Here is a 27,286-nt window from a genome sequence, read left to right on the forward strand (position 1 = left end):
CCTGACAACTTCATCCTTTTCCTAAGGAACCTTAGAAGACAACTGATTTCTTCAAGCCTCCATTTCCACACAGGAAAAATAGAAACCAGAATATACTTACACTTCACAAGGTTCTAAAAATGGAAACCAGCTAACAACAACAACAAAAAAAATGAATGTGAAGCACTCCAAAAAGAATAAACTAGATTCGCTGACCTGATTATTGGTCAGAGTCTTGTAAAACTAGAATTACTACTTCTTCCAATTCCACGCATGCCACTTGGCCATCAAACTGACTGATAAATGGTATTGACTGCGAAGTGGATCTATGTAAAGGTTTTAAAGTAATAGGAAAAAAATTTGTGTCACAAAGCACTTTCACACCATTAGCTATCTCCAAGGAAAATTTATTTACTGGCATTATAAAAGCAGACAATGATAAGGAAAATAGGATTAATTACAATTTTTTGAACCTTGAAACCCTTTCAAAATACTCAGCAGCAGTTACAGAATAATCTGAAACCAATACAGAAACAAGTATATAAGAATTGGAAATGAGCTAACCCAGAGACAGAAGGAATCACAAAATAAAGTCTCATTCGATGGGCCGAAATACAATATGGATTATTTTTATATTGTTCTGTCTGAGTTGTCTGTCTCAGATTCTTAACTTCCAGATGCTATTTTTAAAATCACTTAACACTGTGTATTTCCAGTAGCCATCAAGGCACAGACTGTCATCCCTGACACAGGAGACTGTCAGCAGACTCAATATGTACACTAATGATCTCAGGCAATAATGCCCATCTTCTTATCAAAGAGAACCTCATTCTAGAAGAAAAAGTCCAAATTTCTCTAAGAAAATTCACTCGAAAACATAGGAAGTACTCATTACAAAATGTTAAGTTCACGAATACCTCTCACATCTTTTTAAGATTATCTTACATGCTGAATTTTAAAACCAAAGACTGTCAGGTATTGTACATTTTTAGTTCTCTCCCAAGCCACCGATGCTCTCTTCTAGCACTGTCAAATAATGATAGCTGCTGTCATTACTTTTTATACAATAGCTGGCAGCAAGTTGCACAGGTACCCTTCATCTTACAACAGTCGTCAAATAACCCAAACAAATGACTATGACCTCAGAATACAACTGACCACTTTCCTACAGTGAAAATAAGTGGGTTCTCACATGGCAGTGTTACTTTACTGCTAGGACGTTAGTTATCTCATAAAAATCAAAGATACTATTTCTCTTATTTTTTTAAACTGTTTTAAAATAACTTATCACCTCTTACACATGTACTCCTGTCCCCGCCTTACTGCTACGGAGCCTATCTTATTCTATCTATAAAGGTTTTCACATTTACTTTCAGCTCTAATACTTTCAATCAAAATTGCAATTCTGTTTCTGGAAGTCACAGCCCTTTAGGAAGACTATTTGAAGATATTAAAGAAATGCGGAAAATAAATAAGATCTTTTCATAGAATAAAGTCAGCAATGCATATAAAGAGATTTAGGTAAACTACTGATCTCGGCCACAAGTGATTTGCCAAGTCGCAAATGTACAAATCATTATTCCAAGTCACAGAAAAACATCTGAGTGACCAACTACAGGTTTCTTATTCTAATTAACAGACAAGAGTCCCTCTCTAGTGCTATTTGCTTTGGCAATCTAAAATGCTGATATGCTCCTAGATCTAAAAGAGAGGAAAAATGGGTATCTTCTCCATCTAACACCTAAGTGGGTAACCTAGATACTGTAAATAGAGGCTATGTAAAGGATGCAACAGACAGCTCTGAAGTGAGAGCCAAAATATTTAACCTGCAACTCTTTGGAAAAGAACATGAAAACACATGTAGCTTAGCCAAAAACTCTACTAAGATGGAATTGCCACAGGCTAGTAAGTTAAAAAAAAAAGAAGAAACAAAAACAAAACCTCTTTACCAAACATAATTTTACTGTTGTTGGGTGAGAAAAATTCAAAGATCAAAAGCACAGTTCTTATTTGTCCAAATTGATCATGTCTACAACTCTGCAATGTTTATTCAAAATAAGAGTGAACTGCCTTTTAGAAAGGATTACTTCAAAACCAAAATCAAATTCACAAAGAAAGGATCTAATTAACCAATTAACAAGCATTTTCCTGCTGATATTCTAGTGGTGGCTCAGGGATAACAAAGTCTGATTACCTATTATTACCTACCCCTTACACTCAACGTTTCTAAAGACAATATTAAGCTAAATATTAAGCTAACAGAAACTGCATATCAATCTATCTTTATGCTTTAGGAAATTAAATGAAAATTATCTGAAAAATAAAAATCTATATTGCCAAGGACCTAGTCACATTAAATGTTAAAATTTAAAAATTATACTCTCTATATTGCAACAGTATGTAACTTTTATCAAATTAATAGTCAACTAGCAAAAAAATTAATTAATGCTACAAGATCCATTACAAGAGATTAGCACTATAATTTAACATGCATTCCCTTACTATTAATTTTTCTTCCTCTGTGATAAAGGAATTTCAGTGACTGCTTCTAGAATGAAATCTTCCTAGGAAGTGATTCCCATTAATAAAAACAAAGAAAACTTTTAAAAAAGTAAAGCAAGTTCATACAGCTCAAACTTTCAAGTCAATAGCTAGAGTCGCTTAAAGATAACAAACTGCAAAATGTATTTACCAGTACTCTATATACTGTTGCTTATAATTCAGAAGACTTAACTACCTATGAAGCTAGTAACTTTACAACAAACTCTAGTTTTGAAAGCTATAAGAGGGAAGTGGAAAGAAAAATTTGTTCTCTCAAGATAATCAGAATTAACATATTAAGAATATGCTCATAATTCATCATATGATTCAGTTTTCTTGTTATTAAATCTTCTTTAAAAAGAAAAGAAAATGCCTTTCCTTCACATGTCACCCAAATAGAAAGCTTTTAAATTAAATTGCATTTAGATGGAAGTCAGATGTCCCTTCTATATAAGAATATAACACATATCAGAAGTAAAGGGAAACAGATTTCAAATTAAGTTTAAGTAGGAGTAATAAAGCATGTGCACTTGACAACTTATGAAACATCGTAATTAAGAGAAAACAAACCAAATCCTTAATAAAGTATTTATCTTCTGTCACTGACAGCATGCAAGTTGCTTTTTTATTACACAGAAACAATGTTTGCTATATCTTGATATCAAGAATGACTCTTTATCAAAAACAGTAGCCAAAACTATTCCAGCAAGTTCAAAATATCCTTCCAAATTTTCTCAGTTCTTTTCTGACAGCCTAAAACAAAATGCTTTCACTTCGTCAGAGAAATGGATGTAAATGAGTTCTACAAATTTTCAGTCACATATTACTTCCAATGCTTTGGAGGAGAAATTCCACGTTTTCTTAAAAAAGCAACTAACACTACGATTCTACCACTAATGTATTAGCTTTGTGCCAAGGCAAGAGAAGATAATTTTTTCCTTTTCTTTTTTTTTTTTACTATGAAGTAACATGTTTCCATAGTTTTTTTACTCAACAACAAAAAATAAATCGTCATAAACCTGGCAAAACAAAAGAATAACCAGCAAAGCCTAACATTTCTTACCTGATACAGGTAAGCACCAGCTCCCAAATGCCACCTTGGGATAGTTCAGACTAGTGAGGAGGCTCATGTTTTATGATACCAAAATGAGCAGGAATAAATCTGTGTTGTTCTTTCTTTAGCAAAATCTATAGCAGCAGCTACACCACAATGTGAGTGGACCCTACAGACCTAACAAATTCAAGTCTATCACTAGAGAAATAGGAAAAAAAAAATCATAAAATGAAGACTTACTGCTTGTCATGTGACTTGGTGAGGCATGCTGTCCATTGGGTGTGCTTGATGTGAGGTCAATTGCCATATTGGAGTGCTCCCTTTCAGGTGAAAGCTCATTGTCACCTGTTTTCACAAAATAAAATCTTTTGGTCTCTATTCACTGTCACCTAAAATCTAATTACCAACTTTGTAATCATATATGCAAAAGCATGCATAGTCTTGAAATTTTAATGAAATACATTTTTCCCTCAAAAAATTATAAGGAAGAGTTATTTAGAAATATATAATAAATGAATGAAATGATGAAAAGCCACAACCAGCACACAATAAAACATTTATAAAATTTCACTACCACATTCATCTTAATTGTAAAATAAGGACAAATGCAGTAGTTAATTTCTAAAGGATCTTCTACTTGAAAAAAATTTTTCTTTAACATCTAACTTAATCATTAAGCACCCGGTATTTTTAATGAGTATTTTCAAAACGTTGGCCAGAGAGTTGGATGTTTGAGAGTTTGCTTAAAAAAAAAAAAATCAACTTAAGTGAGCTAATTCTCTTTCATATCCTGTGTCTGAAAAATTAGGTAACAGAGTACTAAATATTTAGTACATGCCATATTAGTAGACATATATGTAACCCAACCTAGTCTAAACTTAAGTGAAAAGAATCAAGTAGGAAAGTTTTGATCTGCTAAACTATTACTGGCTGAAATAATACCCTTAATATGGCAAGTATGTATCTATAGTTCCTTCTTATGTCACTTTCCTGCTATTTTCTCAAACTCATTTACAAGGTGAAACTGTGAACAGACAGTAATAGTATACAATTCTTGATAAAAATTTCCAATTCAGAAGTTAAAATACAGGTAACAAACATGCTTTTATTTACCAGTAACAGATGAATGAAAATGAATACTTACATGTTATATAGCCATCAATAGCCTCTGTTTCCATAGTCAATGTGCAGTGCTGCAATACAAAAGATTATACCCTTAACACAAGGATTCCTTTCAGTCTCTGCCATTAAATGCTTAACTTATATGAAGCTCCAAGCAGTTAGCCCACGTTGCTGCGGCTGCAACCTGTGCCCAAGAAACATACTATGGTGTACTGCATGTGCTCATTTGCAAGTCACTGAACTCTTTCTGCAAATGATCTGATTCCTGCTGGAGATAGGATAGGAAAGATAAGTGTGCTGTGAGATGGGCTGTATCGAGAAAGTAATGACTCTTTCCATCAGAATTGACTCAGTTTAGAGGGAAAAAAAGAGGAAGGGGATACACCTCAAATGTGCCCGCTTTAACTGGGACTGAAGTATTTTACCATTCACTACTTCCTACAATCAAGCTGCAGTCTGAGGACTTTCCGAGTATACAGATAGCTCTATTCACAATTGTTGCAAGTTGGTTCATCATGTTCTAACAGGGAGGGGGGAGGACAAACAAACAGGAAAAACAAAACAAAACAACTTCGTGCCCAAGTACCTCTGGAAGGTTTCTGCAGCAGTTACCCAACTGCCCGGCTTGTATTGACATTTTAGCCAGCCCCAAGTTCTGTGTGAGCACCTGTTCAATATAACCTTAATTTACTGCCAGACCATGGTTGGGTACTAATGCCGAGACTACTTAATACATTCCAATTTGAAAAAATTCATATACTTTTTGCTGTGGGGAAGGAGATCACTTTTATAAAGTTTGGGGAATTATTTTCATGCACCAATGACACAAAGAAGAACTTACTTCTCAGAAACAAAAATAAATTGTATGAGATGACACCCCCTAGCTTTGATTCCACATAATGAAAAGATCGATAAGCTAACTGTATTCTTTGAAGAAAAAAGTTTAAAGAATTGACATGTCCTGAGATGATTTTTACTTATTTTTTTTTTCCTTTGGCCCTGGTCCTTTTTGCCTTTAGTTTCAAAACTCTCACTGCACCAGCAGCTAAATTATTCACAATGAGCCATTTCTGTATTGATCGCCAAGTATATTTAGCCCTGGCTCCTGGAATTTCTCCATTACTTACTGGAAAACAGGCAGCTTCACTTCTTGTCTCCAAAACCACTTCCCTTCTCCCTCCCCTCCCCTTCTTCACCACCACCCCTCCCTACCACCCCCCCCCCCAAAAAAAACTTTTCTTCTTTATGGAATAATCAGATCAAATTCCCAACTCAGTCACTACACAGCACTTAAATTTCAACCTGCTGTACTGCTACCAAATTCTTTCAAATTATGATTACATAAGGCTTTAAAGAAAGGCATCCATAAAGTTTAAAAGGGGAGCAGTTTCTTCGGATATTTTACAAATGAGTTTATCTCTTTAAAAATGTACACATTTAACACACACATATTAAGAAAGAAACGTCAGGGAGAAGCGAAAGAAGTCTGCCCCATCAATGAAAAGATTATTAACCCTCAGAGAAGGAAAGAAAGAAAAGGAGAAAGAGAAACGAAATGTACATACAAAAGAAATTGTCCTTTGATTAAAAAAGATTCATCACCATTTCCAGCTCTGTCGGGAGATCTCAGCTTCTTCTAACCCCTCAAAGAGGAGGTGACAATGTCGTGCTGAAGATAAACGGAGAGAGAAAGAAAGAAGTTTTTTGTGTTTCCCCCTTCTCTCTTTCCCTCCCTTGCCCCTTCCAAGCCAAGCCCCCTGCAGAGTTCAAGGCGAGGAGGAAGGAAAAGCACTTTACAGGTGGGTCATTCCGAGCCCAAATCCAGCAAACAGATCGGCTGATAAACAAAACCAAGAAATGAGAGAGAAGGAACACCCCCCTTCTTCTCCACCACCACCTCCTCCTCCTTCACCCCTCCCCCTCGTCCCTTTGGGATGGTCTAGTAGGAAAAGTCACTCAGGAATGGCACCACGTACTTTCAGGAAAGAGGAAAAAAAAAAGAGAGAGAGGGAGGGAGGTCAGTCAGTGCTACAGCAATGCGATTAACAAGAAGAGAAAAAACTTGATCCACCGGTTCCTTAAGAATCGACCAAAAGCTAAGACAAGAAAACTGAAAGAAGGGGGGGGGGGGCATAGGGGAGGGACAGTCAGGGGGAACCCAGCAAAGAACCTAGGCCAACTTCACAGGACAGTTTTTCGCCCTTGGCAAAATAGTAATAATAAATTAAATCTTAAGTCCATCTCTTTCGCCCACACCAGAACCTGTCAAAGTGATTTAACTGCTGCCTTTTTACGTGTCATACCAGCTTGTTGTTGTTGTTTAATTCCAACAGGATTTGGATATTCCCTTATAGCTGGGATAGATACACAGCTGCAATTTATTCCAAGCTACCCCACCTTTCTTGGAATTCAAGTTAAAACAAAGCAAAACAAGTCCAAATCCATGACAGCTATAGAGATGAGAACTGATTAATCGATTAACATCCCAGAAACAGATTATAAGCAGGGGACGATAAATTAAGGCAGAAGACATCATCTTCAACCCGATTCCCTGAGCGTCCTTTACAGAAATCATTAGCCTAATCATAACCACAATGCATCCCTCCCAGAGAAAAAATATCTATAGTATCTATATCTTATTATTACTGGTTAACAGCAACAAGTCATTTGATCACATCACGGTGCAAAACGAGATGCTATATCATTACACTTAACTTTGAAAACACTCCCCCCACCTTGAAAATCAGATACACATATTATATATAATCTATGAATCAGAAGACAAATAAAACAAGAGCTGTTCTTCACCACGCAAAAGCCAAGCGGAGATTTACCTCAGCAGTGCATGCAGTAAAATAATCCCATCACCCTTTTGTTTGTGTTTACTGTTAGTGTGTCCTCTCTCTTTCTTTCTTTCCTGTGCCTAACGTGTGTTTGTGCACTGCAGTTGGTGGTGGAAACTAAGGCAGTGGATCTGTAGCTAAGGGTAATCCTGTTTTTACTTCCTCCATCTTCAGCGAGAAGCAGGGTTAGCCCGGGACAGCTGGTCAAACCCCGAGAAACCGATCCGCCGGAGCCAGAGCACATCTCCCCCGCCGGCCGGGCTCGCGCAGACGCCCGCGGGCGGAGGGCGGGCTGGCGGCGGGTGGCGGGGCCCTGGGCGCGGGCGGACGTGCGCGCGCGCGCGCGTGTGTGCGGGGCCGGGGCGCTTGTGCTTGTGTGTGCGTGTGTGTATGTGTGTGTGCGCGGGCTGGCGAGGCGCGTGTGCGCGTCTCTGCGCGCTGGGCCGCTCGGCGCGCTCGGCAATCGATTACAGGACAAGTGCTGCCCCGGCGGCTCCGCGACGCGCTCCCTCCCTCGCGCCCACCCGCGCGCCGGGCCGCGTCGCCCCTGGCCGGGCGCCCCCGGACGGCGGACCCCGCCCCCCAAGCCGGGGCGGGGGGGTGGGGACCAGGTAACCCGCTTCCGAGAGTGCCCCGGCAGCCTCCCCCATCCACTCCTCCCCGAGTCGTAATCAATCTCACGTTTTCTGCCGGCTCGAAAGGAAGAATTGCAGCGACCAGGGGAGGTTCATTTCGGCCTCGTGAAGTTTTCTTTCAAACTGGGATCTGTGGTGAGGCCGGGCGAAGGGCGCGGGACCGAGATCTAGGCGCGCGACGCGGAGCTCCGGGCTCGGCGTCCTGGCCGGAGTCTGGGTTTGCGCGTGGACCCACCCACTCAGCTTCGCAATAAACTGTGCGGTGCGATTTCAGAAACCGGCGCCCGACCAACCCGGACTCGGAGCAGGAGAGAGGGGTCCTGGGGAATGGATTGAGCAGGAAAGTCAGGTCTGAGATGCAGCTCAACTATTACTATTTTGAAAGTGCTTTACAGTGCAAGTTTAAAATTAGAGTGTCTACTTGCTTTTTCACCCCGGGCATGTGGCATATCCTCCGCAGTCAAAGAATGAACGGGTAAGGGTCTAAAAAGTTGTTAGGAGTAAAGCGTTGTCTCTCAGTGTCATCAGTTAGCTATAGCGCAGCTTTTGTATTTGGGAAGAACTTCTGTGAATCGTCATGAGAAGAAAAAAACAAAAAACAAAAACGTTCTTTCTGCAAACAGTCGCATGTAGCATCTTTCTTGACCGCAGTTGCAAAAAGAGGGAATAGAGACTTCTATAATTAAAGGGAAAAGGAAAATGAAAGGAGCTGAAAATACTGAACTGTGTAGTCTGGATGGCTTAAGTTTGAAAACACGTGAAATTTTCAGCACTGCCAAACAGCATTTCTGAGAAACCATATCACAGATTGTGTAGAAAATCAATGCTGAAAGAGTAGGAGCAGGCGCTGTACTCCTACTCCTTTGAAGAATCCCAGAAATAGTTGCTGAGGTTTTTTTTCTCTCTGCTGAGAGAAGAGAAATGATACATTGAAAATAAAATCGTCAACTGTATCTTAAGCATCACTCTGTATATCTGGGAAATTTTGGATAATGTCTTTAGATTCGGAGACTGGGAAGGAATTCTTTTCATATTGATACACACTAAATCATGGACATCCTGTGACTTGTATAAACTTTATCTAATGTTTATTAAATTTATTTTAATTAATACTTAATTTATTTTTAATGAATTCCTTTTTTAAAGTTTACTTCATTTGTTGGATTTATTAAACAGCTGTACTAAGAAGCTTGTTTTTTAAATCATGGAAAATGGTGGTTGATGCTGTGCTGTAAACAAGATTAAACAGTTTTCATTGGAGAGCAAATCATTTGGACTCAGGCTAACAACAAATTTTAAGACGATTTTAAGAACAGCTGTGAGTTATGTGATGGTAAAGCAGGTTTGTTTGTTTTTGTTTTTTGTTTTTTAACCTGTCAATTATCTAAATAAAAGTGATTTTCCTAAAGTTATATTTGGGAAAGACCATAGAACTCCACAAATCATTCTAATCATCCGAATAGATAGCAAAAATTTTAATCTTAAATTATCATACAAGATTGAAATGTTCTTAATATATAAAATTCCCAGTATACAAAGGGTAACATAACTTTTCTAGACTAAGCCGAAGTGTTGAAAGTTGTGGAGGTCCTTAGAAAAGATGAATTAAAACATATTCAGAATTAAAATGAAGTGTCTGGATAGTTTAAGCAATTTAATTCTGTTAGTAGAAGTGGATTCGTTGTGAAGTTCTAAGGAATCATCTTCAAGTTCCCCAAAGCCACCACAGCTGATAGAGTCTTTGCCCCTGGCTCGTTAGAGCTTAATTTAGCTCCCTTGAAAGCCTATCCTTCTCCTGAGTTACTTTCATTGGCTCCCTAATCACCAGAGGCACACTCTCTCCCTCTAGTGGCCAAGTATTCAGACACTTGACATTTGATGGCCCTGTCTCCCCAAGGATGGGTATTTGGGCAGGAGGCAGTGATTCCCAAATTTTAAAATGGCAAAGATCTCATGGTCCCTTGTGAGAATTAGATCATTTGGGGAAGCTTCCCTCTTCTTAACATCTGAAGTTCCTTTCTCATTTGAAGATCATGGTATATCAAACTCATGCCAAAGAAGTCAAGACCATGTTTACATACAAAGACTAGGGTTCCGTTTCATCCTTTGCAGTCAAATAATCCTGGCTCTGAAACTCAACAGTTCCACTTTGGGAAGGAAAAGAAAGTGAAGTCTCTCAGTCATATCCAACTCTTTGTGACCCCATGGACTCTTGCCTGCCAGGCTCCTTCATCCATGGAATTTTCCAGGCAAGGATACTGGAATGGGTTGCCATTTCCTTCTCCAGGGGCTGAAACCTTTGTATAAACTAGAAATTCCCTTTGTTCACAGTTTTTCTCAACATTGTTTGTGTAGGTCAAAGGATATCTATATTTCCAGCCTTTGCCATAACTGCACACATTTTTAAAGTACTGTTATAGTTATACTTAACACAAAAATGTATCCTAAGAAAATACAATAGTATGTTCATTGGCTACTATATCCAGTTGGATAAATTTTCACTTTGAGGGCGGGTTGAGGAGGTAGAGAGAAAACGTACCCCACCCCCACCATTTTTCATATAGCTGGTTCTTTGTCCTCCCTTCTATCCCATCCTATGAAACTCCCTCCAGACACTGATCCCTGTCTTACACTGGCATATTTCTTTCATTATACATTGTGTAAATGTTACTCATTTGTTGAGTTTTTAAAAGAAAATCCCTGCCACTCCCCCCGCAAGAATGTCATCTTTTTAAGGACAGAGATTATGTCTGTCCTGCTAACTGTTGTTTTCTCAGAATTACCACAGGATTTGACAGGAGTTAGTACTCAGTAATTATTAAATGGATGAATATGGAGCTAGCCCCATACTCACCTAGCTTCCATGTGTTAATCTGTTTTCAAGGGCCAAAAAGTATACAAGATCAAAGATATACTCTAATTCCATAAGTAATTTGATCAATTCTTGGCTCATAAGTCATGTTACAAATAACGTTAACAGGTCGACTCTGTCTTATGACCCATGTGAAGAATGTGGATACCTTAGTAGATAATATAAAGTTTTACATGTATGAATAGTAAAATTGGTTAAAATAATTTTGAGTAAAATACATTTATGTGACCTCTCTGTTTCATAAATTATTTCATGTTAATATCTGATCGTTCATAAACCAAGCTATCAAAGAATGCAACAGATTTAATTCTGTAATTACTAAGTACTGTTAGCAAAGAACATTTTTAAAAGGCAGAGTAGATTAAGGGTGGGTACATCATGAGGTATTAATATTGTTCTCTTCAGAGAATTTATTTTGTCTGTTTTAGATTTAAAAGTCCTAGTACCCTTTAAAAGAATTAGACTAAAAGTTCATTTTTGTTTATTCAAGCAATTAACTTTATGTTTTTAAGTTTGGGTTTTATTTTTAGCAGAGGGAAGAAAGGGACAATTTGAAACACTGCAGTACTTTCCTAATATCAAAGAAGACATTTTTTGGAAACTAGTTATATACTGATTTTTCTTGTTTAGTTTTATTGTGGTAGATATGGAACATAACCAACCAGAGAAGGTGCCCTAAAATTATTTGAATTCCTGAGAAAGTTAAGTTTGCCAAGCACACATAGGCACAGTGTTTTAAATCTGATTGCTTGTTTTATTTTGTCAGGTGGTGGTGTTCTCTTTGAAGTGTTGTTCTCTTTTTAAGCAGGATATGGAACAATGGTCTCACTTTCTCCTGTCGACCTAGATTGGCACTGTGAAGAAGCAAGGAAGCCCTAAATGGAACCATAGTTTCAAAGAAAACATCCTAAGATATCAAATCCATTTCGTAAGTAAGGTGTGTAAACATCTTCCAACTTTGCCTCCGTGACTACATTGATGGTCTGGAGTCTGTCCCGCTGGCATGTGAGTCCCACATGGTAGGGGTCTTCTCATTCCATCCACCTTGAACAGTAGTTTCTTTGAACAGTTCTTGAGAGTGTCACTTTGCAGTTTGATAAGGGTCTTGTGCACATACCCATGTCCCTAGAAAAGGTAGCATTATGACAAATTCACAGTCCAGTAGAATATCAGATTTCTTCTAGAAAGCACATTTTGATGTAGAGCAGGTGATAAGCTATCTCTATCCCAAATGAGAATTATAAATCGTGGGAGTTAAACTAAGACCAAGGGGATAAGACAGGAGAGATTTCTGGGGAAAAGAAAATGAAAGTATACATTTCTAGATATGTCATTAGAAACTTCCATAATTGCTTTAAAATGTAGATGTGTTCAGCATTTGAAGAAATGAGTACGATCAGTGCAAAAATGAAGGAACTTTGAATTTGGACAAGTGCAGATAGATGACGCTTGTAAAACAATTCAAAAAGCATGGGGAAGAAGATTCTTCTAGCAAGTCATGAAATTATCAAAGAAAGAAAGTATATTGAGGTTATTGGAAACCTCCAATTAAAATATTAGTACAAGGAAATAAAAAGATGATTCAAATTTTGAAGACACAGTTCATGAATGGAGGATAACAGTAAAAGAATACGTTGTCTCATGAGCATTACTTTAGATACAGAATAATAAACACCCTCTGAGTATAAGAAGAAAATCAAAAGTGATCATTTGACTTTGGAATTGGAAGGTAAACATAGGACCAACTAGCCTAGAGATCTATAGCATCAATAGTTGGATTCTGCTGGAGATATTCATAGTCTAAAGCAAAGTGATGGCAGGTTGCATCTCAAGAGAAATATTTGGTAGTCAAACCATTGCCAATAGGCATATGATCCTGATTTTTTTAATACTGTAAAAAGCTCACAGAATTATATGCCTGGTGTTTGTGAGAAGCCTCAGCTCTTTGTAAAATTGTTTCACCGTCTAGCAAAGTTTAATCACAGGTTTAAATAATCCTGTATGTGTGTGTGCATGCTCAATTCTATTCGACTCTTTGTGACCCGTGGAACTGTGGCCTACTAGGCTCCTCTGTCCATGGAGTTTTGCAGGCAAGAATACTAGACTGGGTTGCCATTTCCTCCTCCAGGGTACCTTCCCGACCCAGGGGTTGAACCCAAGTCTCTCAGGTCTCCCACATTGGTAGGTGGATTCTTTACCACTGAGTTACCTGGGAAGTCCCCAAACAGTCCTGTATCGATGGAAGAAAGTAGAACTCATTAGCAATAGTAAGTGTAGGAAAGAATCCAGGGATTCAACCTTCCTCTTTTTATAGCCAGATAGTGGCAACCTAGGGAATTAAGAGCCTTACAGGGATAGGTATTGGAAGCCATTTCCTGTCTGATGAATCTGAAAGAGGGCTTGAGATATGGAAGGAGGGAACTGAATCAAGTCACTCTCAGGTAGTAAAGTCAAATGTCATCTAGTTTTCATGGCTTGTGGTTTAGAGAAAGGTTAGCTCAAAATAGAGGCTAGTTTGGCATTCTAAAATGTCCCAAGACATGAATTATGAAGATGAGAATAGCACCATCAGAATCTCTCCCCCAGAAGCTCTACTCAAACTTCATAAAGGTACAGAAAATTTGACGTCATGGTGAGGTGCTAGACACCAGGGAAAGTCCCACTTAGTAGACTTAGGATATCATCAAATGTCCCATAACCATATTCCAGAAACTGCTTCATTGGAAAACTGTGTCTTTCAAGTGTACTATTTTTGAGAAAGAAATCTTCATGCAGAATCTACAGCACTTCATTTTTTATTATATTTTTTATTCTACTTTGTTCTAGACTGATTTAAAGTAGCTTATAAGGATATATGTTTATATAATTTCTATAATTATATGTGCTCAATTTATATAAATGCATGTGCTCAGTTGCTCAGTCGTGTCTGACTCTGCAACCCCCATGGACTGTAGCTTACCAGGCTCCTCTGTCCATGGAATTTTCCAGGTAAGAATACTGGAGTAGGTTGCCATTTCCTTCTTTAGGGGATCTTCCCAAACCAGGGAATGAACCCACATCTCTTGAGTTGCCTGTGTTGGCAAGTGGATTCTTTAACAATAACACCATATATTTACATTTATATAATTAGTAAATTATATATAGTATTATATTTACATATATAATATTAAATTTAGAGGTGCAGGAAGAAAGTAAAACATGCGAAAACATTAAGTGAGAATAGTACTAAAGCTACATAAAATTCCCATGTAAACATTTCCTTAAGTCAGGCCACAAAATGTGTAGCTTTCTGGCAGCCAACTCAAAAACAAAACTAAACACAGCAAACAAGGTACTCAGGTACATTTTTCATGGCACCTGTGATAAAAACTGAGCAATTATTCAGCAACAATACAATTATTTGAGGTACAGTATTAAAAGAATACTGTATAATGTAATGCAGTACTTTAAACTGATGATTCAACTAATCTCAACAAAATTGGGGTGCCATTGGGACTAAGAAAGCCATAGGTTTTGTTGTTGTCACTATAAGCATTTATTTTATGCCAGGCATCATAAGCCCCAAGTTAGAGGGATAATACTAGCCACATATTTCGTATGAAGAAATTGAAGCTTGGAGACATTATTATCTAGGCCAGAGCCCTACAATGTCAGAGCTGGACTTAAAGATATGTTTTAAGTTCTAGAAACCACATGGTAATTACCAGTATGCTATTCTGTCTTCTTAATAACTAAATATATTTATTAATCATACAAGCCTGTTGCTGTAGTTAAATCCAGCCCATTTCGTAATACTGTCTGATACTGAAAACATTTGAAAGGAAAACTGAATGTCTACGATGTTCTTAGGAGGTTATTCAAATGTGGTGCCAGCATGGAATTCTACCAAAACCAGTGCTTAATTGTGTGTGAAACAGAACTTATTTGACATCTAATACTTTAGCATCAGATATTCATGAGTACTTACCTTGAGCTCTTCTGAACAAGCAAAGACAAGAGAACCACTGAGGATGAATTAAAGGATAACTACCTTCTGAAGACTTGAGTAAAGAGATATAGACAAGAACTTAATTTTATATTCTGGATCACCAAGCATATTTGCACATTTTGTTTCAAAGGGGGTCATTTCTGATTTATAGCGCCAAGAAACAGAAGCATCAAACTCCTCCCTTTTGTAGACTTACTTCACCTATATGTGCAAAGAATAAAGGAGTTTTTGTGGTGAACTTTGTGATTTTAAATAGTTACGGTGTTCTTCAATGACATTTTAAATTTCAAGAAACAGGTTTTGTCTTAGTAGAGAGCAGCTCTCAGTTTATAGTAAAGGTCAATTTGGACATTTTGCTAGGACCCATTAAGTGAAGCCTGTGAGATTAGAATTTTTATTTCTGTTTTAATCTACAAATACAGTGAATATTGGAGTAGATGGATAAACCTATACTGTTTTAATTAGTTTTTTTTTCTATCCAAGTTTGCACAGGTGTAAAAGTTACACATTTGTTCTCTCAATAGGAAGGTTTTTTCCCCTAAAATCAAAAAGAAATAATACCTTTATTGGGGGAAATTTGTTTTAGGGCATTTTGAATAACCTGCCCTAATCCAGAAGAGCTTCCCCAAACATTATGGAATAGCCAACAAATGAAATGAACAAGGGGTCTGATATCTTCATAATATATTCTTAAAAATAATTTAACATTTCCTAATATTTAATATCAATAACCTCAGATATGCAGATGATACCACCCTTATGGCAGAAAGTGAAGAGGAACTAAAAAGCCTCTTGATGAAAGTGAAAGTGGAGAGTGAAAAAGTTGGCTTAAAGCTCAACATTCAGAAACGAAGATCATGGCATCCAGTCCCATCACTTCATGGGAAATAGATTGTAAAACAGTGGAAACAGTGTCAGACTTTATTTTTTTGGGCTCCAAAATCACTGCAGATGGTGACTGCAGCCATGAAATTAAAAGACGCTTACTGCTTGGAAGGAAAGTTATGACCAACCTAGATAGCATATTCTGGAGAAGGCAGTGGCACCCCACTCCAGTACTCTTGCCTGGAAAATCCCATGGATGGAGGACTCTGGTAGGCTGCAGTCCATGGGGTCGCTAAGAGTCGGACATGACTGAGCGACTTCACTTTCACTTTTCACTTTCATGCATTGGAGAAGGAAATGGCAACCCACTCCAGTATTCTTGCCTGGAGAATCCCAGGGACGGGGGAGCCTGGTGGGCTGCTGTCTATGGGGTCGCACAGAGTCAAACACGACTGAAGCGACTTAGCAGCAGCAGCAGCAGATAGCATATTCAAAAGCAGAGACATTACTTTGCCAACAAAGGTCCGTCTAGTCAAGGCTATGGTTTTTCCTGTGGTCATGTATGGATATGAGAGTTGGACTGTGAAGAAGGCTGAGTGCCGAAGAATTGATGCTTTTGAACTGCGGTGTTGTAGAAGACTCTTGAGAGTCCCTTGGACTGCAAGGAGATCCAACCAGTCCATTCTGAAGGAGATGAGCCCTGGGATTTCTTTGGAAGGAATGATGCTGAAGCTGAAACTCCAGTACTTTGGCCACCTCATGCGAAGAGTTGACTCATTGGAAAAGACTCTGATGCTGGGAGGGATTGGGGGCAGGAGGAGAAGGGGACGACAGAGGATGAGATGGCTGGATGGCATCACTGACTCGATGGACGTGAGTCTGGGTGAACTCCGGGAGTTGGTGATGGACAGGGAGGCCTGGCGTGCTGTGATTATTGGGGTCACAAAGAGTCGGACACGACTGAGCGACTGAACTGAACTGAATATTTACATTAGGTTTCCCTGGTGATTCAGTGGTAAAGAATCCACCTGCCAAGCAGGAGGTGCCAATTCAATCCTTGGGTTGGAAGATCCCCGAGAGAAAGAAATGGCAACCCACTCCAGTATTCTTGCCTGAGAAATCCCCATGGACAAAGGAGCCTAGTGGGCTACAGTCCATTGGGTCCCAGAAGAGTCAGACACAACTTAGCAACTAAACAACAATGGTATTTATGTTTGAGGATGAATGCTTAACAGAAAGCTAGTTAAATATTTAACCAAGCCAATTAAACCTAGACAGCAAAAATTTAAAATGGTCATCTTTTTCACAATGTAATATGAATTTGAGAGGAGTACCTTACTCTGAAGTCTTTGGGAAGATTGCCTTCAGAGGTCATTCCTGAGGTGCAGGTGGACAGTACAGGCTCTGAGACCTGGTACCATTAGGCAAATTATCATACACAGAGGCCCTTAAATCAAAACCAACATTAGAAACTTTGCGATATTTTCACTCTTCATGTCGTTTTCCTATATGGCAAGAACAAACTTGGCAATTATGTTTTTCTTTATGAATAAATGATGTTTCTTGGATTTTGTACAACCATGTATTATGAGTTTAGACATTTTTAGTTAGTAGTACACCTAGGAACTTGAATTTCTGCTACCCCACAAGGCTAAAGGCCAGACCCTGAACAGTGAAGCTCCCTAAGGTCATACCACTGTGTACATGACTCTTGTCCTTTGGCCAAATTTCTCTTCTGACCCCTGAGAATATTATAGACTCAGCCTTTGGCCTGCTTTAGAACCTCAATGGATATTCAGCTTCAACCAGGCTAGCTTGCTTATGGAGATTTGTGAGGGACAGCGATATTTTTGAGATAAGCTGTCTAAATGGAACCATTCAGAGATCTGAGATGGAAACCTAGAGATCTGAGAAAGAGAGAGAAAGAAATTAACTGCAACAAATGCTGCCTGTAGTGATGACAGCAAAGAACAGATCAGAGTTGAGAGAATAAGCGAGGGAGAGAGGCTGTATGGAGCAGGAATGTCCCTGAGTTTGGCTATAAAAGTAAAGGCAGAGGCTAGTAGCTGGAGGAGGATGTGTAGTTGAGGAAAGTTTTGGTTTTTTGTGTAAGACATCAGCATCCCTCAGTGCTGATGAGAAGCTGTCAATAACGATTTAGAGATTGAAGATAGAAGCAAATTGGTGAAGTTCCTGAGGAGACAGAAAAAAATAATAATAACCTAGAGCACAAGTGAAATAATTAGTTCCTGATAAGGAGATAACCTCTGTACTTAAGCAAGAAAGGATGGATGCAGATGCAAATAAGTTTGTTAGTTGACATAATGGGGAGTTGGGGAGGGTTTGAAGAAGATATCAGTATTATTTATTAAGAGTGAAAGGAAAAGTGACTGTATTCCAAGTTTTAAGAAAAGAGTGAATAAGCTTGGAATAGGTTGCTACAAAGAATATGAGAGAGACTAACTTTAAAAAAGTATGGAAAATTGATGGGTGAAATAGAGGAACCAGTTGAGGCTGGTGACCACAAGTAAGCCACCAGTGTGCTCCATGCTGTAACAATAGCCAGTCTCAGAGCCCAGGTATAATCTGGAAACAAAATGAACCACGTGCGTCCAGTGTAGAAATTCCAGCAGGTAGGGAGCTGGGAGACTGATCAAAGATCTTCAGTTAAAAGAAATAGATTGAAACAACGATTGAGTAAGCTATACAGAGAAGAATACTAATAGGTCAGGTACTGACCAAGAGGGAAGTAGAGCAATACAGAGACCTGGGATTCCACTGGTGTTGAATAACTTATATAAGAGGGAATTCTGAGTGACACGTATGTAAGTATAGAGGACCGGGAAGAGAAATTTGGTGTCTCTGCTGAGGACAAGAAAACAGGATCCAGACTGGAGGTTGAGAGTCCTGACCTCCAAAATGTGGATTATGAGAAAAGTGACAAGATAATCAGGAGATTATCTTGGGTCTTGGGAGAACAGGAAGATACTGAACTAGTCTTTGAAGAATGAGTCCCCAGGAGGCAGCTGATAAATAACAGCAAGGGAGAGAGGCAGTGAAGAGCAGCAGAAGGAGCATCAGAGGAAATGGAAATTATAGTTAGGGTGACCATGGCATCTAGTTTGCCCATAACAACCCTGATTTACACCTGTGATCCTGATGCAGTTATTAATAGTGCTATATTTTACTCTTAAAAGTGTCCTTGTTTCTATGTGAAGTAACATGTTCCCCCCTGCCTTAAAGGGGAGTAGTAGCCCCAAGGAAAAGTTCTTTCATTTAGGAAATAAATTATTTTTAAATAAGTGAGAAAATATAATATGGATTTGCTTATTTGTTTGTTTTGTTTGAAAGAAGAGTTCCAAAAACTATATAAGAAAGATTTGGAAGGGGATGAAGTAGTGTTTAGTCATGTATGAATGTGAGAGTAGTCATATATGGATCTGAGAGTTGGACTATAAAGGAAGCTGAGCACTGAAGAATTGATGCTTTTGAACTGGGGTGTTGGAGAAGACTTGAAAGTCCCTTGGACTGCAAGGATATCAAACCAGTCAATCCTAAAGGAAATCAGTCCTGAATATTCATTGGAAGGACTGATGCTGAAGCTGAAACTCTAATACTTTGGCCACCTGATGCAAAGAATTGACTCATTGGAAAAGATCCTGATACTGAGAAAAATTGAAGGTGGGAAAAGGGGATGACAGAGGATGAGACAGTTGGATGGCATCACCAACTCAATGGACATGAGTTTGAGTAAGCTCCAGGAGTCAGTGATGGACAGGGAAGCTGGGCAGTCCATAGGGTCGCAGAGAGTTGTACAATACTGAGTGACTGGACTGAACTGAACTGAAGTAATGAGGCATTGAATCAGAGGAGCTGCTGCTGCTGCTGCTAAGTCGCTTTAGTCATGTCCGACTCTGTGCGACCCCATAGATGGCAGCCCACCAAGCTCCCCCGTCCCTGCGATTCTCCAGGCAAGAACACTGGAGTGGGTTGCCATTTCCTTCTCCAATGCATAGAAGTGAAAAGTGAAAGTGAAGTCGCTCAGTCGTGTCCAACCCTCAGCGACTCCATGGACTGCAGCCTTCCAGGCTCCTCTGTCCATGGGATTTTCCAGGCAAGAGTACTGGAGTGGGGTGCCATTGCCTTCTCCGAAATTATTGGAGAGGAGATACCAGATACTGATAGTATTTGAGAGTACAAAAGAAATATGTTGATCACTGAAGCTCCCATCTCCATTTCAATTTTCTTACCAACTTTCTGACTCCTTTAAATTAGAATCAGATGAACAAAGAGGCCTTTAGAGGTTAAATATGCCTGTTATTATCTATATCTTAATTTTGTGGCCAGAGATTGTAGCAGTTCTTATTTTACAAAATGAAAGATTCCAGTAATAGTTCTTTACAAACAGTTAACATTGTCCAAGTTCCTACAGATCGTTGTCATAAAATGACCACTAGTCTAGATTATAGCTTGCTTATATTAATTCTTGCATTTATGTTTCGAGCACTCTTTACTCTGAACTTTGACGGCTTTGTCTTTCTCTCTGCCAACTCAATTCCATTTCTTCCTTCAAAATCAGGGTAAGAAAACAAGGCAGCTTAAGGCCTCTGGATCACATAAAGTCTGGTTTATTCACCAAAGTCACTGGATTTTGCCAAGCATTATACACTGAGAGCTGATGGCAAAAGGATAAGAGAAAATAAGTCAGATGACAATACCAAAAAGTAAATAGAAATTAACAGTCTTGATAAAAGCAAAATATTCTTATGTCTGTTTCTTGTCACAGCCATAGGCCAAAATGTGCCTTTAAAGACCAACGTAACATATAATCAAAATAGAATTGAAGAGTCTTTTCTTAAAAAAAAGAAACAGTTTTACTTTCACTAAAAACAGAAATCTCCATTACAGATTATTCAAAGGAGACCTTTAAGTCAATTAGATATTTGTATTTAAGTCTACAAATAATATAGGATAATACAACTGAGACATAAAGCTTGCCAATGTAATTTATGGAAATATAGATAAAGCCATTTCCCTGAGCTATAGATATTCTTCAGTCATCTTGGTAAATAAATATGCAAGTTAAAATGAGTGGGATTTTTCACTTTCTAAAAATGTTCATTTTAATTTACAAATAAATTGTCCATAGGAATGCTTAATGTAGAAAGCATGCAGCATTGATTTAAAATATGAATCATTTATTTAAAAATCTATGCACAGTTTTTCAGAATTACCTGATGATAAGAAATCAGTCTCACTGCCTAAAACTGTAATTCACAAACTTGTTTTCTGTTTCTAAGCCATCCACATGGCTTTGAAATATTTTTCTATGTAGCTATGTCTTTCATTGCATGCTAAAATTCAAAGCTAGATTACCCATTCCTCTCCTTAGCTTTCCACTCCATTCTAAATGAATATCAGAGTATTAGAAGTGATGTAGAGGTTCAAAAAATGTTACCTATAACAATGTCTTTCAAATTCAGGTTGCAACCCATTCAGTTCAGTTCAGTCGCTCAGTCATGTCCGACTCTATGCGACCCCATGAACTGCAGCGCGCCAAGCCTCCCTGTCCATCACCAAATCCCGGAATCCACCCAAACCCAGGTTCATTGAGTTGGTGATGCCATCCAACCATCTTATCCTCTGTTGTGCCCTTCTCCTCCTTCCCTCAATCTTTCCCAGCATCAGGGTCTTTTCCAGTGAGTCAGCTCTTCGCATGAGGTGGCCAAAGTATTGGAGTTTCAGCTTCAACATCAGTCCTTCCAATGAACACCCAGGACTGATCTCCTGAGTGTTATAACCAGCAATTTTTTAAGAAATGAAATAGAATGGAACAGTGACCAGAGGTTCTGGTGCTACTTAAGGAAAGAATGAATGCCTTGAAAAGGTCAAAATTAACTAAATATATGTGCTTTTATCATTAAATACTAGAAGCAGTTAAGATCGCTGGTTTCAGGTGAGCTTTCCATTTAGTTTAGCCACATCTTATCTTAAATGTTTGATGGGAGTCACTGCTGGTCTTCTGTAATTTTTTGATTTGTCAACTGGAAAACAGAAGTTCTGTTCAAGACTGATTTCTGGTTACTGTTGCTATTGTTCAGTCTCTCAGTTGTGTCAGACTCTTTGCAGACCCATGAATTTCAGAACACCAGGCTTCTCTGTCCTTCACTATCTCCTGGAGTTTGCTCAAACTCAGGTCCATTGAGTCAGTGATGCTGTTCAAAGTTGATGATTGGTTGATCCTCCAATACTTCCTAAAAGAATTTAAACTCAACTCTGCTGCTGCTGCTGCTAAGTCCGTCAGTGGTGTCCGATTCTGTGCGACCCCATAGACGGCAGCCCACCAGGCTCCCCATCCCTGGGATTCTCCAGGCAAGAACACTGGAGCGGGTTGCCATTTCCTTCTCCAAACTCAACTCTAGAGAACAGTAAGATGAAATCCTATGTGTAACATAAAAGAAAGCAAAGGGGAAAGAAAAAAAAAAAACTTTTTGGTTCCAAAAAGCTGCTGCTGCTGCTAAGTCACTTCAGTCGTGTCCAACTCTGTGCAACCCCAGAGATGGCAGCCCACCAGGCTCCGCCGTCCCTGGGACTCTCCAGGCAAGAATACTGGAGTGGGTTGCCATTTCCTTCTCCAATGCATGAAAGTGAAAAGTGAAATGGAAGTCGCTCAGTCGCGTCTGACTCTTCACGTCCCCATGGATTGCAGCCTACCAGGCTCCTCCATCCATGGGATTTTCCAGGCAAGAGTACTGGAGTGGGTTGCCACTGCCTTCTCCCCCAAAAAGCTGCAGTTGAACACAAAACATACTTCTGAATTCATAGTAATCAGGCAAAAGAGGAAACATGCTATAGATGACATAATCCTAATTATCTAGGAAGCTGTGAAATCAGCAGCCCAAACATACTACATTTCCCAGCTCAGTGCTCCAAGAGAAATCTGACCCAGCTGATAGTGACAAAAGTGCCATTGGTGCTACAAGGATCCAGAGTCTTCAATCCGGAAGGCCTAGGGTCGGGTCCCAGCTCTGTCATTTACTGTGTTACTTAACAGTTGAAACTGTTTCTTAAACTCTATTTCCTCATCTGTTAAAGTGCATCCTAATGATATAAATTAACTCATAAGGTTTTTTTTTTTTAATAATTAAATGAAGTAATATTTGTAACTGATCAAAGCAAGGCTGAGACAAGCTCTGCTCCCTGGTAAAGGTTATATTGTGTTTCTTTACTTAAGTAAGCAAATATTCTGAGTGGCAGTTTTACAAAAGACATTCTGAAGTCAGTGTGATTGCAGTTAAGGCAATTATTAAAATGACATAAAAGCTGACCATTGCTTTGTATCTTATGTTTCTATTGAGTTCCTTCCCAGTATCTTTATCTCTTTCCATTTTTTAAAAGGAAAATCAGAAAAATAAACATATTCTCTGCCACATCAGTCAGAATACCCATATCTCATGCTTATTCTTCAAAACATCCTCCTCCTAATAAAATATCTCAGATTCAGACTTTTTTATATGGACCTCAGCCAACTGAAAACTAGAGCCTCTGTGTCTTGACTTGAAAAACCTAACCTAGCAACAAAGAACTCAACTCAACTATACTCAGGTCTGGGATGAAAAGTTTACAGTTTGCAAATTATCTCCCTCAAAGACTAAAAAAGAATCCAGTTTTTGTTTTCTCTTGTTGAGAATCTTTAAGATGGGAAATTTTGACTTGAGCATTTTTAATGAAATCAAAGACAAAAAAAAAACTATAGACAAAAGCTTTGTGTATGAAATGACACTGTATTCACTCACACCTTATGTGTAAACTGCTCTAGTTATATTGAGTCATTAAACCACATTTTGTGTTTATGTCCTGGATCTATGTTTCTACCATACATTATAAATACACCCTTTGTAATTTCATTTAGGTTAACTTATTTAGGTATCTACTATCAACATCAATAATGTTATCATTTAACTCACAGTAAAATCTATTTTTTCATGCGCCCTAAGAAATCTGTATGCAGGTCAAGAAGCAACAGTTAGAACTGGACATGGAACAACAGACTGGTTCCAAATTGGAAAAGGAGTACATCAAAGCTGTATGTTGTTACCCTGCTTATTTAATTTATATACAGACTGCATCATGAGAAATGCTGGGCTGGATGAAGCACAAGCTGGAATCAAGATTGCTGGAAGAAATATCAATAACCTCAGAAATGCAGATGATACCACACTTATGGCAGAAAGCAAAGAAGAACTAAAGAGCCTCTTGATGAAAGTGAAAGAGGAGAGTGAAAAAGTTGGCTTAAAACTCAACATTCAGAAAATGAAGATCATGACATCCAGTCCCATCACTTCATGGCAAATAGATGGGGAAACAATGGAAATAGTGAGAGACTTTATTTGGGGGGGCTCCAAAATCACTGCAGATGGTGACTGCAGCCATGAAATTAAAAGACACTTTCTCCTTGGAAGAAAAGCTATGACCAACTTAGACAGCATATTAAAATGGAGAGACATTACTTTGCCAACAAAGGTCCGTCTAGTCAAGGGTATGGTTTGCCCAGTAGTCATGTGTGGATGTGAGAGTTGGACTATAAAGAAAGCTGAGCACTGAAGAATTGATGCTTTTGAACTTTGGTGTTGGAGAAGACTCTTGAGAGTCCCTTGGACTTCAAGGAGATCCAACCAGTCCATCCTAAAGGCAATCAGTCCTGAGTATTCATTGGAAGGACTGATGCTGAAGCTGAAGCTCCAATACTTTGGCCACCTGATGTGAAAAATTGACTCATTTGAAAAGACCCTGACGCTGGGAAAGATTGAAGGCAGGAGGAGAAAGGGACAGTAGAGGATGAGACTGTTGAATGGTATCATTGACTCAATGGACATGAGTTTGAGGAAGCTCTGGGTGTTGGTGATGGACAGGGAAACCTGTCATGCTGTAGGTCCTGGGGTCACAAAGAGTCAGACATAACTAAGCGACTGAACTGAACTGAAAATCTATTTTTTCATGCGTCTGCATCTTATCTCCCATAGTATACTAGAGCAATTTTATAGAAAGACTGGGTCTTTTTCTTTAGAATCCTTATTTCTTGATACAGTGATTTACACAAATTTGGTATTATCATTTTTAATAAAAATTATAGAGGTGAATCCCTCATCAATAATATAGTATAAAATACTATAATGCTGCCTAATTATTCATTCACTAAAAATCACTTTTAATGCAATTTCCTTTTTCTTTTTCTATTTTCAAATATCTATGCCTTTTAAAAAATTTAGGCCTTTGACTAAATCAACCAAACTATTACTGCCTTTTGTGGTTATTAAATAAACATCTCTTTGTTTCTCCTAAATCTTCGTAGTGTTTAGAAAAAGCCTCTTAAGTGTTTTTAATCCTCTTCTTTAGAGATTATACTATAGTATTTCAGTTCACATTGTGCACGCCTAGCATTGGTGTCCATTTAGAGTACTGTATTCATATTATGTACTTTTTAAAAAGTGAGCTTATGTCTTAAAATAGTGTATGACTTCAATGTGATCACAGAACTAAAACTAGGATTAAAGTCTAGCTTTCAGAAACACCTGTTACTTATTCTCAATTTCTTTTAACTAAGGCTAGAGAACATGGTGAACTTTTAATTTTTAATCTTTAACTTTTATTTATTTTTACTATAGGTAATTTTAGTATTTTTACCTCTCAGTAAAACTGAGAAATTAAGTTTTCATTTGAATGAAAATAAAAAGTTACTTTGGACATTAAATTGAAAGTAAAATTAAATGTATAAGTATATGCTACTAATAGTAATGCAGACTTATAGCTCAATATATTAATATTTTAGACTTACCTTTTATGTTTTCATCTAAACTGTTGTTCTGTGGTAGATTTCTTTAAGAGCAATATATTTTCAGAATTGTCGGAATTGTTAGTTCATCTCCTTTCCACTCGGTTCATATCTTTCATTTAGCTACATCAGAATTAAAATTTTTATTGGCAAATCCATGTTGCAAGTTGGATGGAGAGGGTTTTTTTATTGCATGGAGTGAGAACTTTATTATAATTAATTCATTTTTATTATTTAAACTTTGATTAATGCTAAGAAATATTTAAGGTTACTGTGGAAGAGTGATTTAAGAATCTGGAAAATTAACTTGGGAAGGTATCAATGACCACCATGGTATAGGATTAAGTTTAAAGTGACATAATGAAAGCACTGTAATATATTTTGACACAACTCATTCATTTGATATATTATTTATCCTATCTATATATTCCAGGATGTCCAAGTCATAAACTTTGAATATCCTTTTTAAAATCTCTAATAATTGAAGTGAAATTAATTGTGATGTGAAATAATAAAATTGTAAAAAAAAAAAAACCTATAGCTTGCAGATTATTGTTACTTAGCTTTAATTCTTTGCTAAAAGTTGATATGTTGCTACCCATCTCCATAGACAGAATAATGTGTGTTTTTGGAAAATTATCCAATGGTTCTTATAATAAGAACCAGAAGATCTTTTCAATAGAACTAATAAATATTGCTTACTTTTATAGTTAACAAAGCAATTTTTATAGAGACTTATCTAGCTAAGTACAATAACAACAATAGAGGAAAAATAAAAATCTCCCTCATTACCTGCTTCTGTAATTGTACATGCAAGTATGCTTGAAGTCTTTGAAAGAGACATTGTGCAGCTTGAATACTAATTTTGTGAGTACTTACGTCTGCTATCCATGTTCAAGCTGGTTGTGCTCTGAGGAGCAGCTGAAGCTTTATGGAAAACTTTGTAAAACATTCTATTTTGAAGCCGTTCTTTTCCTTTGCATCATGTGCTCTGGGTATTTTTCTTCTTTTGTGTCTTATTTTGAGAACATTTGTATGAAAACAAGATCTTTGTTTCTTACAAGCACATCTGCTCTTGCTGCTTATAGATTACGAGAGTAATCATCCTCTGTGACATCATAAACATTTCCATGGCAACCCATGGGGCTTACTTTTTTTTTTTCATATAATAAAAAGTTACAGTCTGTCAGCAGCAGTGAAGTGTTTGTCTCAATATGGATACATAATAACTTTCCAGTTTTCTGCATCCACTGCCCATGGCCTGTTCATTGCAAAACACCGAAGTTTTCATCTATTGCATTGAATGACACTGTCAATTCCAGTTATCCACAATTTAGTGAAAGAATAGGATGCTTGAGGAAGCAAATCCTGAGTGACCAACTGTAGTGTACAGGTTTGGCTGGTATTAGTTCAATAATGGAGGAAATACACGATACCTTGTATTTTATGTTCTGTGGTAAATAATGATGTAGATTTGAATAACAACAGAAAGATCTTGAAGCCCTTTACTTGAAATGATTTTATGAACAGTTTCTACATCCACTCAGCCACTTCACTGCTGTCACTAGTGTGATGAAATGTAGCTATGAGAGACT

The 27,286-nt window shown here is 38.0% G+C and overlaps 1 protein-coding gene and 1 long non-coding RNA gene across 14 annotated transcripts in view; one reads left to right on the plus strand and one right to left on the minus strand.

Moving 5' to 3' along the window:
* IKZF2 (IKAROS family zinc finger 2) overlaps positions 1-8,463 on the minus strand; it is a 185,334-nt gene extending 176,871 nt beyond the window's left edge. For 2 of the 12 annotated variants that reach the window (XM_055573373.1, XM_055573362.1), the window contains exons 1-4: positions 7,531-7,781; positions 6,299-6,365; positions 4,719-4,767; positions 3,815-3,919 (exon numbers count right to left, since the gene is read on the minus strand). In XM_055573373.1, the coding sequence (XP_055429348.1) occupies positions 3,815-3,919; positions 4,719-4,767; positions 6,299-6,301 (157 nt within the window). In that variant the 5' untranslated portion in view covers positions 6,302-6,365; positions 7,531-7,781. The other 10 variants (XM_055573364.1, XM_055573367.1, XM_055573366.1 and 7 more) reach the window with 10 other exon arrangements.
* Positions 8,464-8,641: 178 nt separating this feature from the next.
* Positions 8,642-26,836, plus strand: LOC129646725 (uncharacterized). 2 transcript variants are annotated; one of them, XR_008712143.1, is made up of 3 exons: positions 8,642-9,516; positions 11,855-11,983; positions 23,857-26,836. It is a non-coding gene; the product is annotated as an uncharacterized LOC129646725 (long non-coding RNA). The 2 variants fall into 2 exon arrangements; XR_008712144.1 differs by having other exon boundaries at positions 8,642-9,507.
* Positions 26,837-27,286: the final 450 nt, after the last annotated feature.

Source organism: Bubalus kerabau, chromosome 3, assembly GCF_029407905.1.
Source record: "Bubalus kerabau isolate K-KA32 ecotype Philippines breed swamp buffalo chromosome 3, PCC_UOA_SB_1v2, whole genome shotgun sequence".
Classification (NCBI taxonomy): Eukaryota; Metazoa; Chordata; class Mammalia; order Artiodactyla; family Bovidae; genus Bubalus; species Bubalus kerabau.